General features: G+C 51.6%; 2 protein-coding genes and 1 long non-coding RNA gene across 3 annotated transcripts in view; 1 reads left to right on the top strand and 2 right to left on the bottom strand.

The window, feature by feature from the left end:
- The window catches only part of GPN1 (GPN-loop GTPase 1), a gene marked incomplete at its 5' end in the record, with an annotated part of 108,944 nt that overhangs the window by 36,208 nt on the left and 48,597 nt on the right, over nucleotides 1-24,139 (top strand). The gene's annotated exons all lie outside the window — the stretch shown is intronic.
- Nucleotides 935-8,918, bottom strand: LOC308582751. The gene is made up of 2 exons (XR_014005837.1): nucleotides 8,131-8,918; nucleotides 935-1,564 (listed from the first exon to the last, which is right to left on the bottom strand). It is a non-coding gene; the product is annotated as an uncharacterized lncRNA (long non-coding RNA).
- LOC308583321 (lysophosphatidic acid receptor 6-like) lies at nucleotides 8,978-11,356 on the bottom strand (the record flags this gene model as incomplete). The annotated part of the gene is made up of 2 exons (XM_081187133.1): nucleotides 8,978-10,123; nucleotides 11,342-11,356. The coding sequence occupies 2 exons, from the start codon at nucleotides 11,354-11,356 to the stop codon at nucleotides 9,023-9,025; spliced, it is 1,116 nt and encodes a 371-aa protein (XP_081043259.1). The 3' UTR covers nucleotides 8,978-9,022.

Below are 24,139 nucleotides of genomic sequence, written 5' to 3'. Positions count from 1 at the left end.
CCTAGCCCTACTCCACCTTTTCCGCCTGACCGTTCTTCTCTGGGTCCCTCTGCCCCCCGGGGTCTCCTCCTTCCGGGACTCTTCTGACGCTGACCCCCCGGACCCTTCTGTCTCCTTGCGGCGGGCTTTAGGACCTGGCTCCCTTTCCGGGCTGCTTACTGCGCCACCTTCCTGTGCATTTGAACTTGGCGCGCGCGCCCAACCTTCCACCTTCCGCCTAACCGTCTCTTCGCTCCCCGATGGAGGTGTGGCCACTCCTGACTCGTGCCCTCCCCCCTGCTGCGAGCTGCCAGCGCTCGATACCTGGCGCCCTTCCTCTCCACTGCGCTCTGTTGGTGACGCTGGTCCCGATTTCCAACTGCTGCCCTCTGAGCCCCCTCTGGACCCTTCTTCCTGGGGTGTCCCCCTAGGCTCCCCCCTTGCTCTGGCCACTGGTGCTCCTTTCTGTGAATCTTCTGATTCACTGGAAAGACTTGGCGATCTCGGGTCGTCGTCATCACTCATTTTCTCTTCGGACTCCTCCCCCTCGCTCTCCGTCTCCTCCCTTGCCCTCGCCTCTGCTCCTGAACCCCTGACAGCAGGGCTTCCCTGGTTGATTGTTTTCATTGATGGGCCATCACTCTGTCTTTGTTTCTTAAATGACTTATCCCCTAGGCAATTTACTAAATTCAGGAATTATGGGGGTTTGCTTAAATGCTAACCCTTTACTAAATTTAGACATTTTAGGAGTGTCTTGCCCCCAACCAGCTTCCACCACCAAATTATAATGCTAGCTTGTTATGATTTATTAGGTTAAAGATCTAACAAGAACAAAAAGGGGGGGGAGGTGGTAGTTTCCCCAACTCTTGGGAAATGTTTCCCAAAATTCTTTTGCTGATGGGCAGTCGCACCACATGTGCAGCCCAGTCATCACAGAACTGCAGACCCTCCAATGCAATGCTGAAACCAAATGATAGGAATATATTGCCATTTATCCCACACCTGGGTTCTTTTGGGTTCTTTTGGGTCTTCCTCTAGCAAATAAATATTTTATGTACCTTAGACTATTGCTAGTCCATCTGTCACGTTGTTTGTATTTATCTGGACAATACAATTTTGGAAGGGAGCCAGGGATGGGCCTGCATTCCATTTCCCCCCATACCACTAGAGCGGAGGAAAAGGTGGCTACTTTTCCAAATCAATGACCTTGATGGGTTCAGAAGCAATAATGCCTTGATGCCTTGATGGTGAATCAAGCTGAACTCAAAGGAAGGTCTTTTGCATTTCTAATGATCTGTATAACATGTCTCAACCAAAATGCCTTGTAATACAGTTTCAGGTTTGGGATTCCCAGACCAACATGTTCCACGCTCAGTAGAATGTGTTGTCACTTACTCTGCCCCCCCCCCCAGCAAAATAAAGTTATTTAACATATTTTATCGTTTAGCTAGTTGTTGTTTTGGTATTGTGATGGAAAGGCTCTAGAATAAAAACAGAGATTTGGGCAGGAGCAAGAGAATCAATGCCTATAGCAACCTATATTGTATTGTAACCCTCTCCCCATCTTCTTTGCAATATGTGAATACTGTGTTGTCAGGGGTTCAGGAGCAGAGGCAAGGGCAAGGGAGGAAACAGAGAGCGAGGGGGAGGAGGCAGAAGAAAAGATGAGTGATGACGACGACCCGAGATCTCCGAGTCTTTCCAGTGAATCAGAAGATTCACAGAAAGGAGCACCAGTGGTCAGGGCAAGGGGGGAGCCTAGGGGGACACCCCAGGAAGATAGGGCCAGAGGGGACTCCGAGGAGAGCAGTTGGAAATCGGGACCAGCGTCACAGCCAGAGAGCAGGGAAGAGGAAGAGCGCCAGAGATCAAGTGCTGGCAGCTCGCAACAGGGGGGAGGGCACGAGTCAGGAGTGGCCACACCTCCATCGGGGAGCGAAGAAACGGTCAGACGGAAAGTGGAAGGTTGGGCGCGCGCGCCAAGTTCAAATGCACAGGAAAGTGACGCAGTAGGCAGCCAGGAAAGGGAGCCAGGTCCTAAAGCCCGGCGCAAGGAGACAGGGAGTTCCGGGGGGTCGGCGTCAGAAGAATCCCGGAAGGAAGAGACCCCGGGGGGCAGAGGGACCCAGAGGAGAGCAGTCAGGCGGAAAAGGTGGAGCAGGGCTAGGATATTAAGTTGGTGCACAAGGGGCGGAGACTCAGACGGAGCTTCGCCGATCTAGCCATTAGACGTAGAGTTGCACGCAGCAGCTTGGGAATGGAAACTGTAACTCAATAAAGACTTTTACTTAATGACCGCTGGCTAGCGTGATCCTCTGTGGGCTAGGATCTTGAAGCAGCTCTGACAGTAAGCTCCGTCTCGTCGAATTGTGGGCATCTACAGCCTCGAGGAGAGGAGAGAAGCAGGTGCCCACTAGCTAGCTCACGAACGGCAGACAACATGACGGCTGAGCAGCAGATAGAGGAACTCAGAAAAGCAGTGTCACAACTGAATGCCGAGGCTCTCGCATCCAGGAAGAGAGAGGAGGAGGCAGCTGCCGCCTGCAGGGATCTCCAGGTCAGGTTGGACATGCTTACGAAGCACGGGCAACTGACACCCAAACAGGAGGGAATTGGGTTGGCGAGACGAACAGGCGGTCTGGTCTCTCACTTCGATGGGAACCTGCAGCAGTACCCCAACTTTAGAGCAGATGTAATGTGCGCACTGGAACTGCTGCAAAAAGACTTTAGAGATGAGCAAGAGAAGGTGGGGTTCATCATGTCCCATTTGCATGGGGAAGCTAAAGCATGGCTGCGCAATTTGTGGAGGGATAAGGATCCGGCGCTCCAAAATGCGGATGCCTTTATTAAAGCGATGGATGGGTGTTTCTTATCAAGCATTGACGTGGATCTTGCTCGGCAGCAGATACATGGACTGAAACAAGGGAGGGCCAGCGTAAGGCAGTATCATGCCCGCTTTTTCGCTTTGGTCAGTGCTCTGGAATGGGACAGGGATTCGGCTCCTGTAAGAGACCTGTTTTGGGAGGGATTGCACGGCTCTGTTAAAGATGAAATTGCGAGGGGGGAGAGACCCCGGACCACGCAGGAGATCGTTCAGAGGGCGCTAGCCGTGGGGGTGCGGCTGGAAGAACGTCCGTGGAGCAGGGACGAAGGGCGTGGAGGGCGCGAACCAGCCAGGGGCTCCTCCTTCCTTCCCAGAGAAGCAGCGCGTGCGCAATCCACGCATCCACCAGGAGGAGGAGTGGAACCTATGGAGGTTGGAAGTGCAAGGGCTCAATCAGCAGCCAGAGCCCTAGCACCGACAACAGTGAAAGCGAAGCCTCCTAGAGGGAACAGGAAGTGTTACATCTGCGAGGATCCAGGGCATATGGCGAAAGAGTGTCCCCGGAGGCTCCACAAGCACACTGCAGCCTCAGCAATGGTAACTGCAGCAATGCAACAAGGAGGACCACAGCAGGGAAACGACGATGTCTGGCTGGAGGAAGAGGCAATGGGGCCCAGCCAGACGTGTCAGTGAAGAAGTCCCCGGAAATTTCACAGCCCATGGACCCCCTCCCGCCCAAACCAGTAGTGAGGCTCACCGCATCGCTCCAGCTGCCCAATGGAATCACCATGGACGTGCCGCTCACCATTGACTCAGGAAGCAATGCGGACTTTATAGGGCAGGACTTTGTAGACCGGCACGCTATACAGTTGCTGCCGGCCACGCTGCCCCTGCAGGTGGTCACGGTGGATGGCAGGGAGCTGCTCGGGGGGCAAGTGGTGAAGCAGACGCCACCAATGGTGATGCGCCTTGGGAATCACAAGGAAATCATCAGCTTCAACGTCACTCAACTATCGGACACGCCCATTGTATTGGGCATGAGTTGGCTGGACAAGCACAGCCCAACGCTGGCTTGGTACCAGAGGCAGCTGACCTTCGGCTCTTCCTTTTGTGCTGAACACTGCATCGTCCCCCGGCAGGAAGGAGAGGAAGAGGAGTCACAGCTGCTGCTAGGCACGCTGCAAGCGATTCCCCACAAGTACGCAGAATTTTTGGAGGTTTTCTGCGAGAAGGAGGCAGACAGGCTACCCCCCCACAGACCATATGACTGCAAGATTGACCTGCTGCCGGGGGCGGCGCTGCCCAAAGGGAAGCTGTATTCCATGTCTGAGGACGAACTGCAGGAACTCAAAGAGTTCATAGATCATAATTTGAAGCGCGGTTTCATCCGGGAGTCCAAGGCAGCGGGGGGCAGTCCTGTATTCTTTGTTAAGAAGCGGGACACGCCCCAAAAAAGACTTGTGGTGGACTATCGCATCTTAAACAGTGTGACCAAGCCATCGGACTTCCCCATGCCCCGAATCGACGACCTCCTCGCAAAGGTACGGAAGGGCAGCGTGTTCACCAAGTTAGACCTGCGAGGGGCGTACAACCTCATTCGCATGCGGGAGGGGGATGAGTGGAAGACGGCCATGTTCACGCCTCTGGGCACCTACGAATATAGAGTTATGCCTTTTGGATTGCAAAATGGCTCCCACGTTTTTCAAGCGTTCATGCATCACGTGTTAGCAGGGCTCCTCTACAAGACGTGAGTCTGTTTCTTAGATGACATCCTGATCTTTTCGGAATCGCAGCAGGAGCATGACAGACACGTCAAAGAAGTGCTAAGCAGGCTACAGCAGCATAGGCTCTACGCCAAGCTGGAGAAGTGCCAATTCGACGTGACGGAGGTGGATTTTCTGGGCTACAAATTGTCTGACAAGGGGCTCGCCATGGACAGCGTCAAGGTTCGAGCGGTGTTGGACTGGAAGAGCCCACGCAACCGGAAGGGGGTCCAACGGTTTGTCGGCTTCGCGAACTTCTATCGCAAGTTTATCAAAGGCTTCGCTATGCAGACAGCGGCCATCACGGACACGCTTAGCTCCAAAAAAAAGAAGTTCATCTGGACAGAGCAGGCGGAGCAGTCCTTTCAGGCACTCAAGCGTCTCTTCGCGTCGGAAGAGCAGCTGCTGCATGTCGACCCCAGCAGGCCGATGAGGGTGGAGACAGACGCCTCGGACAGAGCCGTGGGAGCAGTCCTGCTGCAGAAAGACCCGCAGGGGGTTTGGCGGCCGGGAGCGTTTTACTCCAGGAAGCTCAGCAAGTCCGAACAGAACTACACCATCTGGGACAGGGAGTTGCTGGCCATTCATGCAGCATTCAAAGCATGGAGACACTTCCTGATCGGCGCCAAGCACACGGTGCAGGTCTGCACGGACCACAAGAATCTGGAGCACTGGCGCACGGCACAGTTCCTGAACCAAAGGCAGATACGTTGGGCTGAGTTCTTTGCGAACTTCAACTTCCGAATAGAGTATGTCCCGGGGGACACCAACATCATGGCGGACGCTCTCTCTCGTAAGCCACAGTATCTGGAGGACGCCAAGCCAGCGGCCGCCATGCACATCTTCGCACCAACAGTGTGGGCGTGCGCTGCGGCAACAGTGGACCTGGAGGCGGTGCGACGAGCGTTGCAGGATGACTCCTTCGCGCAAGCAAAGATGGCAGAGGTGCAAAGGGGCACGGCAGCGACCAACGAGTTCCAGCTGAGAGATGGATTGCTCATTCGTAAAGGGGCCATCTACGTGCCGGGAGACGAACTTCGCGCCAAGGTACTGCAGCAGCTGCACGACGCGCCCACTGCCGGGCACTTTGGCAAGGAGAAGACAGTGGAATTAGTCGCCAGGGACTTCTGGTGGCCCGGAATGAGAGGGGAGGTCGCGGACTACGTGGCGAGGTGTGACACCTGCCAGAGGGCCAAACCGGTGCACAAACCGCCGGCCGGACTGTTGGAACCGCTGCAAACTCCGGTCGAACCATGGGAGAGAGTGGCCCTGGACTTTGTCACGGATCTGCCCAGCTCGAGGGGCAAGACGGCCGTGCTGGTGGTGGTGGACTTGTTCTCCAAGATGGCACATTTCATTCCGTGTGCCAAGGTGGCCACGGCGGAGCAAACCGCCAAACTGTTCATAGACCACGTGTTCAAGGTTCACGGTCTGCCACGGTCTATTCTGTCCGACCGGGGGCGACAGTTCATCTCGAATTTCTGGCAGAAGCTGATGGGCTTCCTGAACGTCAAGATCAACCTGGCGTCGGCGAGACACCCGCAGACCAACGGGCAGGCGGAGCGGGTCAATGCCATCATGCAGCAGTACCTGAGATGTTATGCGAATCAACAGCCTGCGACGTGGGTGGATTACCTGCCGCTCGCCGAGTTTGCCTACAACAACACGAAGCACGTGTCCACGGGGGTCACGCCGTTCTTCGCTAACAACGGGAGGCACCCCAGAACCTTCCCGGGACTGGAAAGGATGGGGGAGGGGGAGCCGCAGACAGCAGATGCGTTCGCGTCGGAGTTGCAGGAGGTCCACGATCAGCTGCGGCGACACCTGGAGCTGGCCAAACATGCATACAAGGTGCAAGCGGACAAACACAGAAGGGTTGGCGAAGAGATCCATGTGGGAGACTGGGTCTGGTTAGCAGCCCACGCAGTGCCGGCCAGGTCGTTGGCCAAGAAGAAGCTGGGGCATAAGCAACTGGGGCCCTACCAAGTCGAAGAGCAGGTCAACCCGGTGGCTTTCAGGCTGGCGCTTCCGGAGGGTTCCAGAATGCATCCGGTGTTCCACAGATCGGTGCTCACTCCCTACAAGGCACCGCACAGGTTTCAGGAACCCGGAACGGCACCGAGTCCGCTCAGAGAAGGAACCGGGCACGCGGGAGTGGCACAGAAGGAACGCATCAACGAAGTCACGGAGATTTTGGACTCCAGATGGGGGGAAGAAGGGGTAGAATACCTTCTCGCCAAGGAGGGCACCCCGGCCAGTGCGAATAGCTGGGTGCCGGGCTACGCCTTGGACGAACCTCTGCTCAAAGACGAGTTTCATGCCCTCTTCCCACATAGACCAATGCCAGCAGACTTTTTCGACGACTGGCTTTTCACGCCAACGCTTTCTGCCAGCACGTTCCGGGGGTTCGACTCGGACGAGGACCCGATACGAGATGCCCGTTCCCCGGAGGGGTCACCCTCGGGATCTGCCTCAGAACCCTCGTATTGGTGGGACGATAGACCAGAGGAGCAGTGGCGCAAGAAGTGGCTGGAAGGTCCAGGACGAGCAACGCCGCCAGGAGGAAGTGAGGGAGAGACGGACATGGACGTTTTCGGGGACGACCCTGGTTTCGAGCACGGCGGCACAGAGATGGAAGTGGAGGTGACCGTCGTCGACAAGAGCAGGGAGGCAGAACCGGGAGACTTCAGATGGAGGCCCGCCACGGGAAGCGAACTGTATCCGACGTTCGTCCCTCTGACACAGCAGCACCCAGTTCCCGCACCGGAAGGAGGGGAGGGGGGAACGGGGGGCTTCGAGGGGGGATGGATGTCAGGGGTTCAGGAGCAGAGGCAAGGGCAAGGGAGGAAACAGAGAGCGAGGGGGAGGAGGCAGAAGAAAAGATGAGTGATGACGACGACCCGAGATCTCCGAGTCTTTCCAGTGAATCAGAAGATTCACAGAAAGGAGCACCAGTGGTCAGGGCAAGGGGGGAGCCTAGGGGGACACCCCAGGAAGATAGGGCCAGAGGGGACTCCGAGGAGAGCAGTTGGAAATCGGGACCAGCGTCACAGCCAGAGAGCAGGGAAGAGGAAGAGCGCCAGAGATCAAGCGCTGGCAGCTCGCAACAGGGGGGAGGGCACGAGTCAGGAGTGGCCACACCTCCATCGGGGAGCGAAGAAACGGTCAGACGGAAAGTGGAAGGTTGGGCGCGCGCGCCAAGTTCAAATGCACAGGAAAGTGACGCAGTAGGCAGCCAGGAAAGGGAGCCAGGTCCTAAAGCCCGGCGCAAGGAGACAGGGAGTTCCGGGGGGTCGGCGTCAGAAGAATCCCGGAAGGAAGAGACCCCGGGGGGCAGAGGGACCCAGAGGAGAGCAGTCAGGCGGAAAAGGTGGAGCAGGGCTAGGATATTAAGTTGGTGCACAAGGGGCGGAGACTCAGACGGAGCTTCGCTGATCTAGCCATTAGACGTAGAGTTGCACGCAGCAGCTTGGGAATGGAAACTGTAACTCAATAAAGACTTTTACTTAATGACCGCTGGCTAGCGTGATCCTCTGTGGGCTAGGATCTTGAAGCAGCTCTGACATGTGTCTTGCCTGAACTGCATTACTCTGACACTAACACTGTTCCCTAGAAGCACCCACCCACTTTGCTGGCCAAGATGAGGCTCTGTCTTCCACTTATTACCCCTGCACTCACAGACAAGTGGCAATGAGGGCTGCTGGGATGTTCCCTGGGAAACTTGGCCATTCAGACATAACATGTGTGTGTGTGTGTGTGTGTGTGTGTGTGTGTGTGTGTAGAATGGTTGCCTCAGATGCTGAGGAAGGGGTGAGGCAAAGGGGTACATAGGCCCATACAGCACTCCTCCTTTTTTCGATCCATTAGCAAGATAGAAGGTTGCCTTATTTGGAGACAGACCATCTGGCTCATTGCTCTCTGCACTGACTGGCAGCAGCTCTCCAGATTTCAGCCTACGGTCTCTCTCAACCCTTCCTGGAGACGTCAGGAATTGAAGCTGGGTCCCTCTGCTTGCAAAAGATGCTCTCTTCCCCTTCTTCTGCCTGGCTGTGGCCTACCTTTGCTCTAATGGGTGTGTAGAAAGCAGGGAGTACCTGCGCCTTGTTAAAGTCTGCCTGCCACAAAGACTTCAGAAGAGGTCTCAACTGCGAAGCCCCAACACTCGCAGCAGCAGCAGCTCTAGAAACCCCGTCAAGGGAGGGGAAGTCTCTCTCTCTCTGCCTTCCAAATTCCCATCTCTTAAACGGTCCTTGCGACGAACGGGCTGTGGGTGTGTAAATGAGCACTTTAACGTGAAGAGGGCGAAGGAACCTCCTCCAGGGCAGTTTAACTGGTCCTGAATATGCTGGACGCTTGTCTAAGGCTGAGGAACTCCTTCGCTCACACGAATGCGCAGCCAGAATGCCCGAGGAGGCAGGCGCGCGCACCTCCGACGACCAGCGATCTGCTGGAGAGCTCACTGCGCCGTCCCGGGAGCGCAGCTTTCTCCCCACGAGGAGGATCCCTGCTTACTGGCCACAAGCCCGCGAAGTCTCAGCAGGGACGGCTGGGCGGTTTCTAGCCGGCGGCGGCAGCAGCAGCAGCATTTCCACCAGCCGGGCTGCCAGGCAAAGCGCTCGGCGGCGAAGTAGTAGACGAGCGGGTCGAGGCAGGCGTTGAGGCTGGTGAGGGCCATGGTGAGCCGGCGGGCCACGTAGGTGGCGCGAATGAGCGGGCAGCCGCCCAGCACGCCGGCGCGACCCAAGGTGTGCACCACTTGCACCAGGTGATACGGCGCGAAGCAGACCAGGAAGACGCCCAGCACCACCAGCACCGTGCGCAGCGCCTTGCGCCGCACCGCTCGTGAGCCGGGCTGCATCCCCGGAGTGGCCAGCAGCCGCCAGGCAATGAGCGGGTAGCAGATGCCGATGAGGAAGAGCGGCAGCAGGAAGCCCACGGCAGCGGCGAAGAGGCTGACGGAGGAGATGCGCCCCCGCCAGGAGCTCGAGGAGAAGTTCTCCAGGCAAGCGGTGCGGCCGTCGGGGAAGCGGCTGGTCAGCGGGCCGTGGAGCGCCAGGTACAGGACGGCGGCGACTAGCACCGCCCACACCCCGACGGCGGCCGCCACCCGGTAGCGCAGCTGCCGGAGCCGGAGGTGGCGCAGCGGGTGCACCACGGCCACGTAGCGCTCCAGGCAGATGCAGGCCAGGAAGAGGGAGCTGCCGTACAGGTTGGCGAAGAAGAGGCAGCCGGTGACCTTGCACAGCGCTTCGCCGAAGACCCAGTCGTTGCGCAGCGCGTGGTAGGCGATGCGGAAGGGCAGCGTGAGCACGAAGAGCAGGTCGATGGCGGCCAGGTTCACCAGGAAGACGTTGGCGGGCTCCGTGGCGGACTGGGTGCGGAAGAAGTAGCCCAGGATGAAGAGGTTCCCCACCAGGCCCAGGGCGAAGACCAGGCTGTAGACCACGGGGAAGAGCAGGTACTGGAAGTCGGCGCTCTCCAAGCAGCCGGAGGGGCTGTTGCTGCTCTTCCACGCGGAGCCACCAGAAAGCGGCACGGAGAGGTTCTTCGGCGGCCGCTGGAAAAAAACGGAAAAAGGTAAAAGGCGGATCTGCACGGATCCTTGTGAATTCATATGATTTTTTCATTCAAATTAAATAAAACCACCATGATACTGTAGACCAGTGTTTCCCAACCTTTTTTGGGCAAAGGCACACTTGTTTGATGAAAAAAATCTCGAGGCACACCACCATTACAGCCCTGTGACGTCAGCGCGCAGCGTCACGCCGGGAGGGACGCACGAAAGTGTAAGTTTCAATTTTTTCCCTCCCCCTTGCCGGGGAACCTCCAAGCTTTGGGGGTGGGGGGGGAGGAGGCAGCAAAGCGAGGCAGGAAGGAGAGCGCGGCTTGGCTGGGTGAGCTTTGGCAGGGGCGGGCGCTGCAGACGGAGGCGCTGCCCGCCGAGCTCGCAGGCAACATCTCGCGGCACACCAGGCAACATCTCGCGGCACACTAGTGTGCCGCGGAACAGTGGTTGGGAAACACTGCTGTAGACCATGTCTTACTCTGTAGAAAGCATCAAAAAAATCACGCATCCACTGTTTCGGGGGGGCGCAGGGGCGCAAAAACATGGTTAAAAAACACGGATCCTCATGGATCCTCATGATTTTTCCACTAGATCAGCCCAAAGTCACCATCAGATCAAAGATCATGGCCATGGGCACAGCATCCACCACAAAAATCACGGATCCACAGCTTCCTGGCGAAACCGTGGCCCAAAAACGTGGTTTTGAAGCACGGATCTTCATGGATCCTCACGCTTTTTGCATCGGCCCAACCCAAACTCACCGTCAAATCACATATCATAGTCAGGGGCACAGCCTGCACCACAAAAAACTCGGATCCACGCCCTGGCCCAAAAACGTGGTTCCGAAGCACGGATCCTCATGAATCCTCATTATTTTTGCACTAGATCAGCCCAAAGTCACCATCAGATCAAACATCATGACCAGCAGCACAGCATCCACCACAAAAATCACGGATCCACGACTTCCTGGCGAAACCGTGGCCCAAAAACGTGGTTCCGAACCACGGATCCTCATGGATCTTCACACTTTTTGCATTGGGCCACTCCAAACTCACCGTCAAATCACACATCATTCCCAGGGGCACAACCTGCACCACAAAAAACTCGGATCCATGGCTTCCTGGCCACTCCGTGGCCCAAAAACGTGGTTTTGAAGCACGGATCCTCATGGATCCTCACGCTTTTTGCATTGGGCTTCCCCAAACTCACCGTCAAATCACACATGATGTCCGGAGGCACAGCCTGCCCCACAAAAATCACGGATCCACGGCTTCCTGGCCACTCCATGGCCCAAAAACGTGGTTTTCAAGCACGGATCCTCATGGATCCCACGCTTTTTGCATTGGGCTACCCCAAACTCACCTTCAAATCACACATCATTCCCAGGGGCACAGCTTACACCACAAAAATCACGGATCCACGGCTTCCTGGCCACTCCATGTCCCAAAAACGTGGTTTTCAAGCACGGATCCTCATGGATCCTCACCCTTTTTGCACTGGGCCAACCCAAAGTCACCGTCAAATCACACATGATTTCCAGGGGCACAGCCTGCACCACAAAAATCACGGATCCACGGCTTCCTGGCCACTCCATGGCCCAAAAACGTGGTTTTCAAGCACGGATCCTCATGGATCCCACGCTTTTTGCATTGGGCTACCCCAAACTCACCATCAAATCACACATCATGTCCAGGGGTACAGTCTGCACCACAATAGACTAGGATCCACGGTTATCTGGCAACGCCATGGATCCTAACGCTTTTTTCATTGGGCCAACCCAAACTCACCGTCAAATCACATATCATAGTCAGGGGCACAGCCTACACAATAAAAATCACGGATTCCCGGTTATCTGGCAACACCATGGACCAAAAACATGGTTTCGAAGCACGGATCCACATGGATCATCATTATTTTTGCACTAGATCAGCCCAAAGTCACCATCAGATCAAACATCATGGCCAGGGGCACAACATCCACCACAAAAATCACGGATCCACGGCTTCCTGGCCATACCGTGGCCCAAAAACATGGTTTTGAAGTACGGATCCTCATGGATCATCACACTTTTTGGTTTGGGCCAACCCAAACTCACTGTCAAATCACACATCATGTCCAGGGGCACAGCCTGCACAACAAAAAACTCAGATCCACGGCTTCCTGGCCATATTGTGGACCAAAAAAGGTGGTTTTGAAGCACGGATCCTCATGGATCCTCACGCTTTTTGCACTAGATCAGCCCAAACTCACCATCAAATCACACATCATGGCCAGGGGCACAGCCTGCACCACAAAAATCACGGATCCATGGCTTCCTGGCCACTCCATGGCTCAAAAACATGGTTTTGAAGCACAGATCCTCATGGATCATCACCCTTTTTGCATTGGGGAATCCCAAATTCACCCTTTATTCACATATCTTGTACATAACCACAGATCTGACCACAAACATCATGGATCTACTGCTTCATGGCCCTGGCCAGATGCTACCCTGGATATATTGGCCAATTTTTAGGTGGGTGTGCTGGGATGGAGGAAACGGAGTCGGCTGAATCTCTATCCTTTAAGGATGGGCGTCCAATGGCTGGGCCAGAATAATTTCTGTTTGGTTTGCCAGCTCCCAGGTCTTCATGGGGCGCAATAGTCACCTGTAGCTGCCATCAGGAGTCCTGGTGTGATCCTGGATGCTTCTGTCTCTATGGAGGCATTGGTCACAAATGTAGCCAAACTGGAATTTTTGAATCTATATCAGGTTAGGAGATCGGTACCGTACCTGTCCCTTTCCAACCTAGCCATGGTGATCCATGCAGTAGTCACCTGCAGACTAGACTACTTTAACTTGCTGTACACCTGAGCCGGGGAGTGCAGGGTATAAATTTGATAGAGAGAGAGAGAGAGAGAGAGAGAGAGAGAGAGAGAGAGAGAGAGAGAGAGAGAGAGATATGCAGGGCTACCCTTGAGACTGCTCCAGAAACTCCAAATGGTCTAAAATGCAGATGCATGAGTTCTTACTTGGACTTTGTGGAGAGCCCACATTCAGTTGGTTGTTCATCAGCTGGATTGGCTCCAGGTGGAGTATCGAATCAGGTTCAATGTTTTGGTGCTAATCTTTAAAGCCCTAAACAGTCTGTGACCTTTCTTATCTGTGGGAATTATCTTCCAATACACCCCCCATGAGTGTGACGCTCATCTAACAGCAACCTACTGGTGGTTCCTGGCCCAAAACATATCCAGCTGTCCTCAACCAGAGCCAGAGCCTTTTTGGTGGAACGCTTTGTCTAATGAGAGCCAGGGCTCAGTGCAATCTATCTCAGTTCTCTCACTTGTCATGGTGAGTGGGCTTGCACATTCCTATGACCCTTGTGAGTGAAGCCATTGGGAATCTCGTACTCCCAGCAGGGTCACCCAAGGTGGTAAGGTCAAAGAAAATTAAATATGCTCAGAGTCCTGTAGTGATTTCATGCTCTTTATTGCAGCTTGTAAAACAGTGATTGAATTTCCCCCCAAACCTCAGGCTTTTATATACATTATTTACACAATGAGTCCCGTCTGACTAGCTGATTCTGCTTCCCTCCTGGAGCCTGAATGGTCTTTTCCTGCAAGCCAATCAGTTCTTGCATTCTAGGATCCTACCTGCCTATTGTTCTAGGATCCAAGCTTAGTACATGACAGGGAAGGAGTTAGACAAAGAATGATCCAAGAAGTCCTCAACGGCAGAACAGGCGGGTGATAACAAGCAGTGTGTTACAACGGCTCTGAAGGCGGATGAAGGCTGCAGCAGATAGGATCCACCAGTTTGTCATGACTACTCATGCCATCAGAACAGAGCCCTACTGTGAAGACTGTGCGTTGGTCAGCGTGCACTAATCTACACACATAAAACAAATTCACGCACAGGCGTCTTCCAAAAACCAAACCCAACCTCCCCAAACCCTCCCCCCATGGCCATCACTAAATGGCTACGGGGGCAGGAATGTGAAGCCCCTAGTCATGAACCGACACATGGGCGGTCAGTCGTTCTGACTCAAGGAATGAGGCCGTTGAGCAGCTCAGCAGCTGTATCCATGACTGAGCAGCCCTTTTTAGGATCCACTATGCTCACCCCGAAAAGGGGAAGGGGCTGGAAACGGTGCCCTAAACATAGTATGCCTCCCTTTTTCCCTGACTGGATTACCACGCCCAGGTGGAATCTCTTTTCCCATAGTTTGAATCCATTATTCTGCATCCTAGTCTCTAGAACAGCAGAAAACAAGCTTGCTCCCTCTTCAACATGACATCCCTTCAAATATTTAAACATGGCTATCATGTCACTCCTTAATCTTCTCTTCTCTAGATTAAACAAATCCAGCTCCCTAAGTCTCTCCTCATAGGGCTTGAATTCCAGACCTTTTACATTTTGGTCACCCTCCTCTGGACATGCTCCAACTTGACAATATCCTTCTTCAACTGGACACAGTATTTCAGGTGTGGTCTGACCAACCAACCAGAATAGTGTGGTAGCATTCCTTCACTTGATCTAGACACTATACTCCTATTGATGCAGCCCAGAATTGCATTGGCATTCTTAGCTGCCACATCACACTGTTGACTCATATTCAGCTTGTGGTCGACTAAGACTCCCAGATCCCTTTCACAGGTACTGTTGTCAAGCCAAGTGTCCCCCACCTGTGCATTTCATTTTTTCTATCCAGGTGCAGTACCTTACATTTCTCCCTATTGAACTCCATATTGTTGGTTTTGGCCCAGCTCTCTAGGCTATTCAGGTCATTTTGAATTCTGACCCTGTCCTCTGGTGTATTAGCAACCCCTCCCAGTTTGCAGTCATTTGCAAATTTGATTAGCACACCCTCTATTCCATCATCCAAATCATTTATAAAAATAGTGAATAGCACCAGGCCCAGGACAGAACCTTGTGGATCCCCAATAGTCATTTTTTTTCCAGGATGAAGGTGAGCCACTGATGAGCACTCTTTGGGTTCAGCCCATCAACCAATTACAAATCCACCTAACAGTAGCTTTGTCTAGCCCACATTTTACTAGTTGTTTTGCAATAATATCATGGGGGACCTTTTCAAAGGCCTTACTGAAGTCAAGGTAAGCTGGTACAAGGGAAAGCAGGATTGTAATTACTGTAAAAATTACTGATTACTTTGGATCAGCAGTCTCAACCTAACCCGCTATGTGGGGAGAGCCACGTGTTCCTTTGGAAGGCAAGTGGAATACAGTGTGATATACTGACAGCTGTTTTAAAAGATGTAACTGTAACTTAAAATCCAGTATCAGGGGGAAAAACAAAAATAGATGGTCCCTGTGTGGATAGTCATGTTTGCATGATGGGGCCACCTCCAGTGACCATGTGGCCTGATATAAGAGGGTTCTAAAATCAGTCCTGAAAGTAGACTGATTGAGAATGACACACGCATAGCTTTTGCTCTGCCATTAACAAGGTGAGCTGAAGCAAATTCTTGCCTCCCTTTGGGCTTAGCAATATTTCCTACAGCATTCTTGTTGAAGGGCATTGGAGAGTTAGGTGAGGGTCACTTTTCTGTTTTTCCATCAAGCCCCCAGACAAGAATGCTACAGCATCAGCCCCAAACACTCAGTCTCATAACAAAAAATACTCAACGGAGTTAGGGCTGAGGGTAGGGGAAGTACAATCATGATCTTTCCAGTCTTCTAGAAGCTGACCCTTTTGGTCATTTTGGTCATGGAGCCAAATATCTGTTTCCAAGTTTAAAGAGTCTAAACAAGTAAAGAACAAGCTTGCCCTTTACATGCAAAAGCCCTGAAATTCAGCCCACTGGGCAATGATAGGCTGGGAGGAGGGAGGTAAGGACTAGCACCTTCTCTGCCCTCCACCTCCAACAGCTACACCTGAAAGTTTCATGATGGGGTTCGATTTGAGAAGCTGAATGTTTATAAAGGCACTTAGCCAATTTCTGCCACGGAAATTCTGAACAGAAACACTCTGCAGGTTCAGCCCCCAAAAGAAACTGCTCTGTGGTCTCTGTGTTGGGAAATGGGAACAGATCTTGCTCATCACCAACCTTCCCTCCACAAATCAGTATCACTATGAGGCTGAACTGAACAGCTTGCTCCAGAGTTTTAAGAGATACGTTTCTGTGGTGTAGTAGTTAAGAGCGGTGGACTCTAATCTGGTGAGCTGGGTTCGCTTCCCCGCTCCTCCACCTGCAGCTGCTGGGTGACCTTGGGCCAGTCACACTTCTCTCTGAACTCTCTCAGCCCCACCTACCTCACAAGGTGTCTGTTGTGGGGGTGGAAGGGAAAGGAGATTTTTAGCCACTTTGAGACTCCTTCAAGTAGAGAAAAGCAGGATATAAAAACTAACTCCATAAATAAGAATTCTATGGAAAAGGACCATCCCTGCCATGATGATGAAAACTATATGTTTGGATTTTGCTGTATTATACCAACCTGTGGAATATGACAGTTCGCAGTTTCAAAATCTATTTGGCCACAGTGGATTGACAGTCTGGACACACAAAAACCTCTGGAAGATCTTTTGAATCAATGCCTATGCGAAAGCAGTGGTACCAGTCCTTGCAGTTTCCTTCACAGGAAGCCATAGTTAGGTCACCACTGGGCCTCCTGCACCCTTCCTTCAAGAAACATAGTGACCAGCAGCCTTCAAACAAGGATAGCTGAGCAATAGGCTAGTGTATCCTTCCATCCCTCTGGGCATGATCGAGACACAGTAATGTAACTCTCGTTCAAGATTTGTCTCTTCTTGGGAGGAACAGCATCAATTTCCACTTGAAAATATTTGTCTTGTCCTTCAAAATAGGTTTTCCCACAGTACTGTATTATTTCTTTTGCAATCCAGGGTCTAATGGCAGCCATATCCTTTTGTATGAACTGTAATTGGGCAGCAGAAGCAATCAGATGGGCAATGGTACATGTGAAAGGACCGTAGTCACTGGAATTACGGTACCTTGCCTGGGTATATCAGTTGGTGCAAAAAATGATCAGCTGCAAAACTATAGGGATATTTTGAATCCATCTCATACAGACATGCTAAGAAGGATGTTATTGCATCAATCACAGAGTGGTTCAATCCATGTTTGGAATCTAGATAGAGCATGGTCTTCCTTTTAAAAATGATTACTATCAGTTTCCAGTGGACTTCTCTGTCATTTACTGGAATAATCAAAACATCTTTCTTTAGCACTCCAAATCTCAAACAGTTCTTCAGAGCTTGCACTGGCAATCTTTGACATATCTGCATGAAGTGGCAAGTACGGTAAGTGGGAAAATTGTTCCATTGTGACCTAGCTCTTTGGCCATGATCACCCTGGAGGCAAGAAAGGCATCTATTATGCGATCATTTATCCAGTTTGATCCTTTCAGTGTGTTTATGTCATAGTCATACACACAGATGTTGCCAACTGAACCCAAGTCCCATGGTTTGTAGACTGAGTGTGGGGAAGGTACAGTTGTGCCATGGGGGAACTGATGTACAAATCAGTGATTTGTCCAAACACTTCTCACTTTGCGTTGAGAATATGGGGCTGCTATCAAAATAATCAATATTGGTCACTGTCAAATCCTCTTTCCCACCTTTTGGCGTGGAGGTCATCTGAGGCTGAGTGCTTTCCAGGTGTCTCATAGTCAGTTGGTGATCTTAAGGAGTCAAACCCCTCAGCAGCCTGCACTGAATCAGCTGCTAGAGCTACTGTTATCTTTTCCTGCAGTCTGGGGAACTTTCTTCCCGATCTACTCTTCTGTCTTTTATTTCACTTCAACTGTGTGAGCTGCAACTGGCAAGGCTTCCCTGGTTCTGGTGGCATGCCGATAGATTTTGTGGCAGCTATAATATGGTAACAAGTCCTGGATGATGTCCTGTACGGACTGTGCATGCATGGCTGCCTGTATGGTCGCCAGGAGAGCGGTTGCCCATACAGCCTGTACGGCCGCCGTGAGAGGAGCTGCCTGTACGGACGCTACGCGAGCAGCAGCCTGTACAGTCACCGTGAGAGCAGCTGCCCGTATGGCCCATACGGTCGCTGCGAGAGGGGCTGCCTGTACAGTTGCCGCAAGAGCGGCAGCCAGTACAGCGACCTTACTGTCACTCTCCCCCCAGCATGGCACCCTGGGGCACCATCACCCCGCTGCCCCTTCATATGCCCCTGTAGTCAATCAAATGTACTATGAACAATCTGAAGTCATGCTGGGCACAATTCACCACTAATCCTGTTCATTTTCTAAAAACACGTGGTGGACTCCAGGAAAGCTGTCAGCAGGCAACATGATTCCCATGGGCACCACGTTGGAAACCCCCTATTTCAAAGTTTGCACTGACAAAATCTGTTCTCAAAAAAACTTGCAGTTAAACCTCCATTTATAATTACTACCCCTGCAAAGCAACCAACTTTTGTCCCAAAACCATTTGTAGCTGAATTGACTCAAGACAGGTGATTGTTTTTCATGGTTACTTTGGTGGTCTCCATCTAGTTGGTTTGATAATTTACATTCACAGGTAAGATCATCACAATCTCTGCCTTGGACATTCTTGAGGTTTAGCAGTGTCAAAAATTTCCAGGTGCAGTTCTTCACAGTGGAAGCTATGAATATGAATGTCATTTTATTTCAATGTTCTTGCTAATGCAGAACCATTTCAGATAGCGTTTGTATTTCAGTCATTCCATGGACATTGGTGTGATCTTACAATATAATTTGGTGGAGTCCATTTAACAATCATGCCGATCCATGAGGATCAAAGTATTTAATATAGTGTTTGTTCCTTGGCTGTGCTCTGTGGTTTTTGTGGTTCGTTCTGTGGTCATATACATAATGTGTGATTTGATAGTGATTTCAGGGTGACCAAACATAAAAAAACCAAAGGATCTATGGGGATCTGTGCTTCATGAGAATCTTTTTACAGCATGGCAGTGCCCCAAAGTGATCTGGCCATGAGCAGCATAGGTGGTTGGGTAATATGGGGCGACCCAGAGAACTGTGGAGCCGTAAATTTTAAATATATATATATATTCAATTTTATAAGGATAAGGAAGTACAGAAAGGGAAACGGGGGAGGGGATAGATAGATAGATAGATAGATAGATAGATAGATAGATAGATAGATAGATAGATAGATGTAGCCTACCTTGATTTCAGCAAGGCATTTGACAAGGTGCCCCATGATATTCTTGTAAAGAAACTGGTAAAATGTGGTCTTGACTATGCTACCACTCAGTGGATTTGTAACTGGATGACTGACCGAACCCAAAGAGTGCTCATCAATGGTTCCTCTTCATCCTGGAGAAGAGTGACTAGTGGGGTGCCACAGGGTTCTGTCTTGGGCCCGGTCTTATTCAACATCTTTATCAACGACTTGGATGATGGACTCAAGGGCATCCTGATCAAATTTGCAGATGACACCAAACTGGGAGGGGTGGCTAACACCCCAGAGGACAGGATCACACTTCAAAACGACCTTGACAGATTAGAGAACTGGGCAAAAACAAACAAGATGAATTTTAACAGGGAGAAATGTAAAGTATTGCACTTGGGCAAAAAAAATGAGAGGCACAAATACAAGATGGGGGACACCTGGCTTGAGAGCAGTACATGTGAAAAGGATCTAGGAGTTTTGGTTGACCACAAACTTGACATGAGCCAACAGTGTGACGCGGCAGCTAAAAAAGCCAATGCAATTCTGGGCCTCATCAATAGGAGTATAGCATCTAGATCAAGGGAAGTAATAGTGCCACTGTATTCTGCTCTGGTCAGACCTCACCTGGAGTACTGTGTCCAGTTCTGGGCACCACAGTTCAAGAAGGACACTGACAAACTGGAACGTGTCCAGAGGAGGGCAATCAAAATGGTCAAAGGCCTGGAAACGATGCCTTATGAGGAACGGCTAAGGGAGCTGGGCATGTTTAGCCTGGAGAAGAGGAGGTTAAGGGGTGATATGATAGCCATGTTCAAATATATAAAAGGATGTCACATAGAGGAGGGAGAAAGGTTGTTTTCTGCTGCTCCAGAGAAGCGGACACGGAGCAATGGATCCAAACTACAAGAAAGAAGATTCCACCTAAACATTAGGAAGAACTTCCTGACAGTAAGAGCTGTTTGACAGTGGAATTTGCTGCCAAGGAGTGTGGTGGAGTCTCCTACTTTGGAGGTCTTTAAGCAGAGGCTTGACAGCCATATGTCAGGAGTGCTCTGATGGTGTTTCCTGCTTGGCAGGGGGTTGGACTCGATGGCCCTTGTGGTCTCTTCCAACTCTAGGATTCTATGATTCTATGATTAGAAATTTAAAAGACCTATAAAGATTATCAAATCCTACAAAGTACTACTACTACTACTACTACTACTACTACTACTACTACTACAAATATATTTGTACCCTGCCCATCTGGCTGGGTTTCCCCAGCCACTCTGGGTGGCTTCCCAAAAAATGAAATAAAAATACATTTAAAAGTCACACATTAAAAACGTCCCTAAACAGGGCTGCCGTCAGATGTCTTCTAAATGTCAGGTAGTTGTTTATCTCTTTGACATCTAATGGGAGGACATTCCACAGGGCGGGCGCCACAACCAAGAAGGCCTCTGCCTGGTTCCTTGTGACTTTGCTTCTCACAGTGAGGGAACCGCCAGAAGGCCCTTGGTGCTGGACATCAGTGTCTGGGCAGAATGATGGGCGTGGAGATGCTCCTTCAGGTATACTGGGCCGAGGCCGTTTAGGGCTTTAAAGGTCAGCACCAACACTTTGAATTGTGCTCAGAAATGTACTGGGAGCCAATGTAAGTCTTTCAGGACATGTGTTATATGGTCTTGGTGGCCACTCCCAGTCACCAGACTAGCTGCTGCGTTCTGGATTAGTTGTAGTTTCTGGGTCACCTTCAAAGGTAGCCCCACGTAGAGGACATTGCAGTAGTCCAAGCGGAAGATAACAAGAGCATGCACCACTCTAGTGAGGCAGTCTCCGGGCAGGTAGGGTCTCAGCCTGTGTACCAGATGGAGCTGGTAGACAGCTGCCCTGGATACAGAATTGACCTGTGCCTCCATGGACAGCTGTGAGTCCAAAATGACTCCCAGGCTGTGCACCTGGCCCTTCAGGGGCACAGTTACCCCATTCTGGACCAGGGAGTCCTTCACACCAGCCCACCCCCTGTCCCCCAAGAACAGATCTTCATTATTGTCAGGATTCAACCTCAATCCACTAGCTGCCATCCATCCTCCAACCGCCTCCAAGCACTCACACAGGACCTTCACCACCTTCACTGGTTCTGAGTTGAAAGAGAGGTAGAGTTGGGTATCATCCGCATATTGATGGACACCAAGCCCAAACCCCCTGATGATCTCTCCCAGCAGCTTCCTGTAGATGTTAAAAAGCATGGAGGAGAGGACGGAACCCCGAGGCACCCCACAAGTAAGTCTGAACACTCATCCCCCACCACAACTTTCTGGACACCGCCCAGGAGGAAGGAGCAGAACCACTGTATAACAGTGCCCTCAGCTCCCAGCTCCTCTAGACGGTCCAGAAGGATGTTATGATCGATTGTCGCGACCAAGGCAGTTTCAGTCCCATGAGGAGACCTGAATCCCAATTGGAAGGGATCCAAATGGTCCGCTTCTTCCAGGCGTGCCTGGAGTTGTTCAGCAACCACCTGCTCAATCACCTTGCCCAAGAATGGAAGATTTGAGGCTGGGCGATAGTTGGCCATACTGGCCGGGTCTAAAGATGGTTTTTTAAGAAGCGGTTTAATGACCGCCTCTTTCAGCGGATCTGGGAATGTTCCCTCACAGAGGGGAGCATTCACCACCCCACAGAGCCCATCGCCCAGCCCTTCCCGGCTAGCTTTTATAAGCCAGGATGGGCAAGGATCAAGGAGACAGGTGGTTGGTTTCACGCGTCCAAGCAGCCTGTCCACATCCTCGGGGTAACGGATTGAAATTGATTCCATGCAACTTGACCAGACAGGGCTCTAGCACTCTCCCGCCCCGGCCCTGCTCCCACGGTGGTGTCTAGCTCCTTCCGAATATGAGTGATTTTATCTGCAAAAAACTTTGCAAAATCGTTGCAGGAGATCTTGGGGTCTTTACAAGGCCCCGGTGGTAAAGGTGGTTCCATTAAATTGCAAACCACCTGAAAGAGTCTCCTGCTACTATTTTCTGTAGATGCTATAGAGATGGTGAAGAAAGTCTTCTTCGCCATTGCTATCGCCACTTGGTAGGCTCGACATTGAGCTCTAACCTGTGTCCGGTCCAATTCAGAATGAGTTTTCTGCCACCGGCACTCTAGCCGTCTCAGCGATTGTTTCATCGCCCTCAGCTCCGAAGAAAACCACGGGGCTGTCCGGGCTCCATGCCCGGGAGAGGGCACTTCGGAGCCAGACAGTCGATAGCCCTGGTCAACTCCACATTCCAGCGGGCCACCAGGGAATCAGCTGAAAGGCCATCAACATGGGATAAAGCATCCCCTACCACTCTCTGGAAACCATTTGGATCCATTAAGTGGCAGGGGTGGACCATCCGAATTGGTCCCACCTCCCTGCAGAGGAGAAGGGTCACGGAGAAGTCCAGTTGCACCAGGAAGTAATCTGACCATGGCACTTCTTTTGTTTCACTTTTACCTAGTGTCATATCACCCATGTCACTAGAGGTGAACACTAGGTCTAAGGCATGTCCGTGACTATGAGTTGGGCCAAACTTATTCAGGGACAGCCCCATGGAGGCCATGCTTTCCACGAAGTCCCAAGCAGCCCCTTGTAAGGTCATGTTGGCATGGATGTTAAAATCCCCCAGGACTACCAAACTAGGTGTCTCCAGGAGAACATCCGCGATGACCTGAAGCAGCTCAGACAGGGAATCCTTGGTGCAGCAGGGAGGTCGGCACACCAAAAGGAATCCTGTACTGCCCCTATTGCCCAACTTCCAGAACATGCACTCAGAAAACTGGGTCTTTCATATGCGCAGAAGCGCCAAATTGCACCAGTGCCTGTGCAGACGTGGCGCTTCAGGATGCGAACGCTGTGGGTTGCGGACGTGCCTCAGTCACGGGTTATGTCTGCAGCCCGAGGTTCCACTGTACCAATTTTGTTTTAGGGCTTAATTTGCAGTAAATTTTATTCCTTTATTCATAATTGTTCTCACTGTTCTACTGTGAACTGCTCTTAAAATTTTTGCATCCATTTTGTCATATAAGGTTTTGCTTGTTCGGGCTTGGTGTCATATTTGAGTAATAGTTTATAAATTTTACCCAGAAGGTAGAACTCTGTTATGATGGAGTCAGATTCTATCTTTTCACTGATTTAAATGTTTGCCATACAGTCTTTCTTGAATCTGGATATTAGTTGACAGTATGTAAGCAGTTTCATATTTTTTCTCCTCTTTCATACTTTGGCATGTATTTGATCTGTTCTTGAAGATGAACCATATCTTGGTACAATATATACCGTATTTTTCACTCTATAGGACGCACCGGACCATAGGAGGGGGAGAACAAGGAGAAAAAAAATCTCCCCCTCTCCGCTCAGCGCCCCTTCAGCGAAGCGGGATGAGAAACGGAGCCCCTTCAGTGCCTCTCCAGAGAAGCAAAGCCTGGAGAGCAAGAGGGATCGGTGTGCACTGACCCCTCTCATTCTCCAGGCTTCAGGCGGCTTACCACAAGCCTTCGGAGATCAGCAGGAACTTGCGCTGTGCTCCAAAGGCTTCAGGCGGCTATCCCTGAAGCCTGGACAGCGAGAGGGGTCGGTGCGCACCGACCCCTCTCGCTCTCCAGGCTTCAGCGAAAGCAACGCGTAGCCTCAGGAGCGTGGAGGGAGCGCTCCCTCTGCGCTTCGGAGGCTTCGTGTTGCTATCGCTGAAGCCAAGGAGCCTGCATTCGCTCCATAGGACGCACACACATTTCCCCTTAATTTTTGGAGGGTAAAAAGTGTGTCCTATAGAGCGAAAAGTACGGTAGTCATATATTCTCCTATCGGCTCTAATAATAATATTGCAGTGGTGACATTAACAGTGCAGGTAAGGGGATTTTTGTGA

The sequence above is a fragment of the Podarcis bocagei genome (genome assembly GCF_964188305.1).
Source record: "Podarcis bocagei genome assembly, chromosome: 3".
Taxonomy (NCBI): Eukaryota; Metazoa; Chordata; class Lepidosauria; order Squamata; family Lacertidae; genus Podarcis; species Podarcis bocagei.
This window is presented reverse-complemented; position numbering and strand designations above follow the sequence as displayed.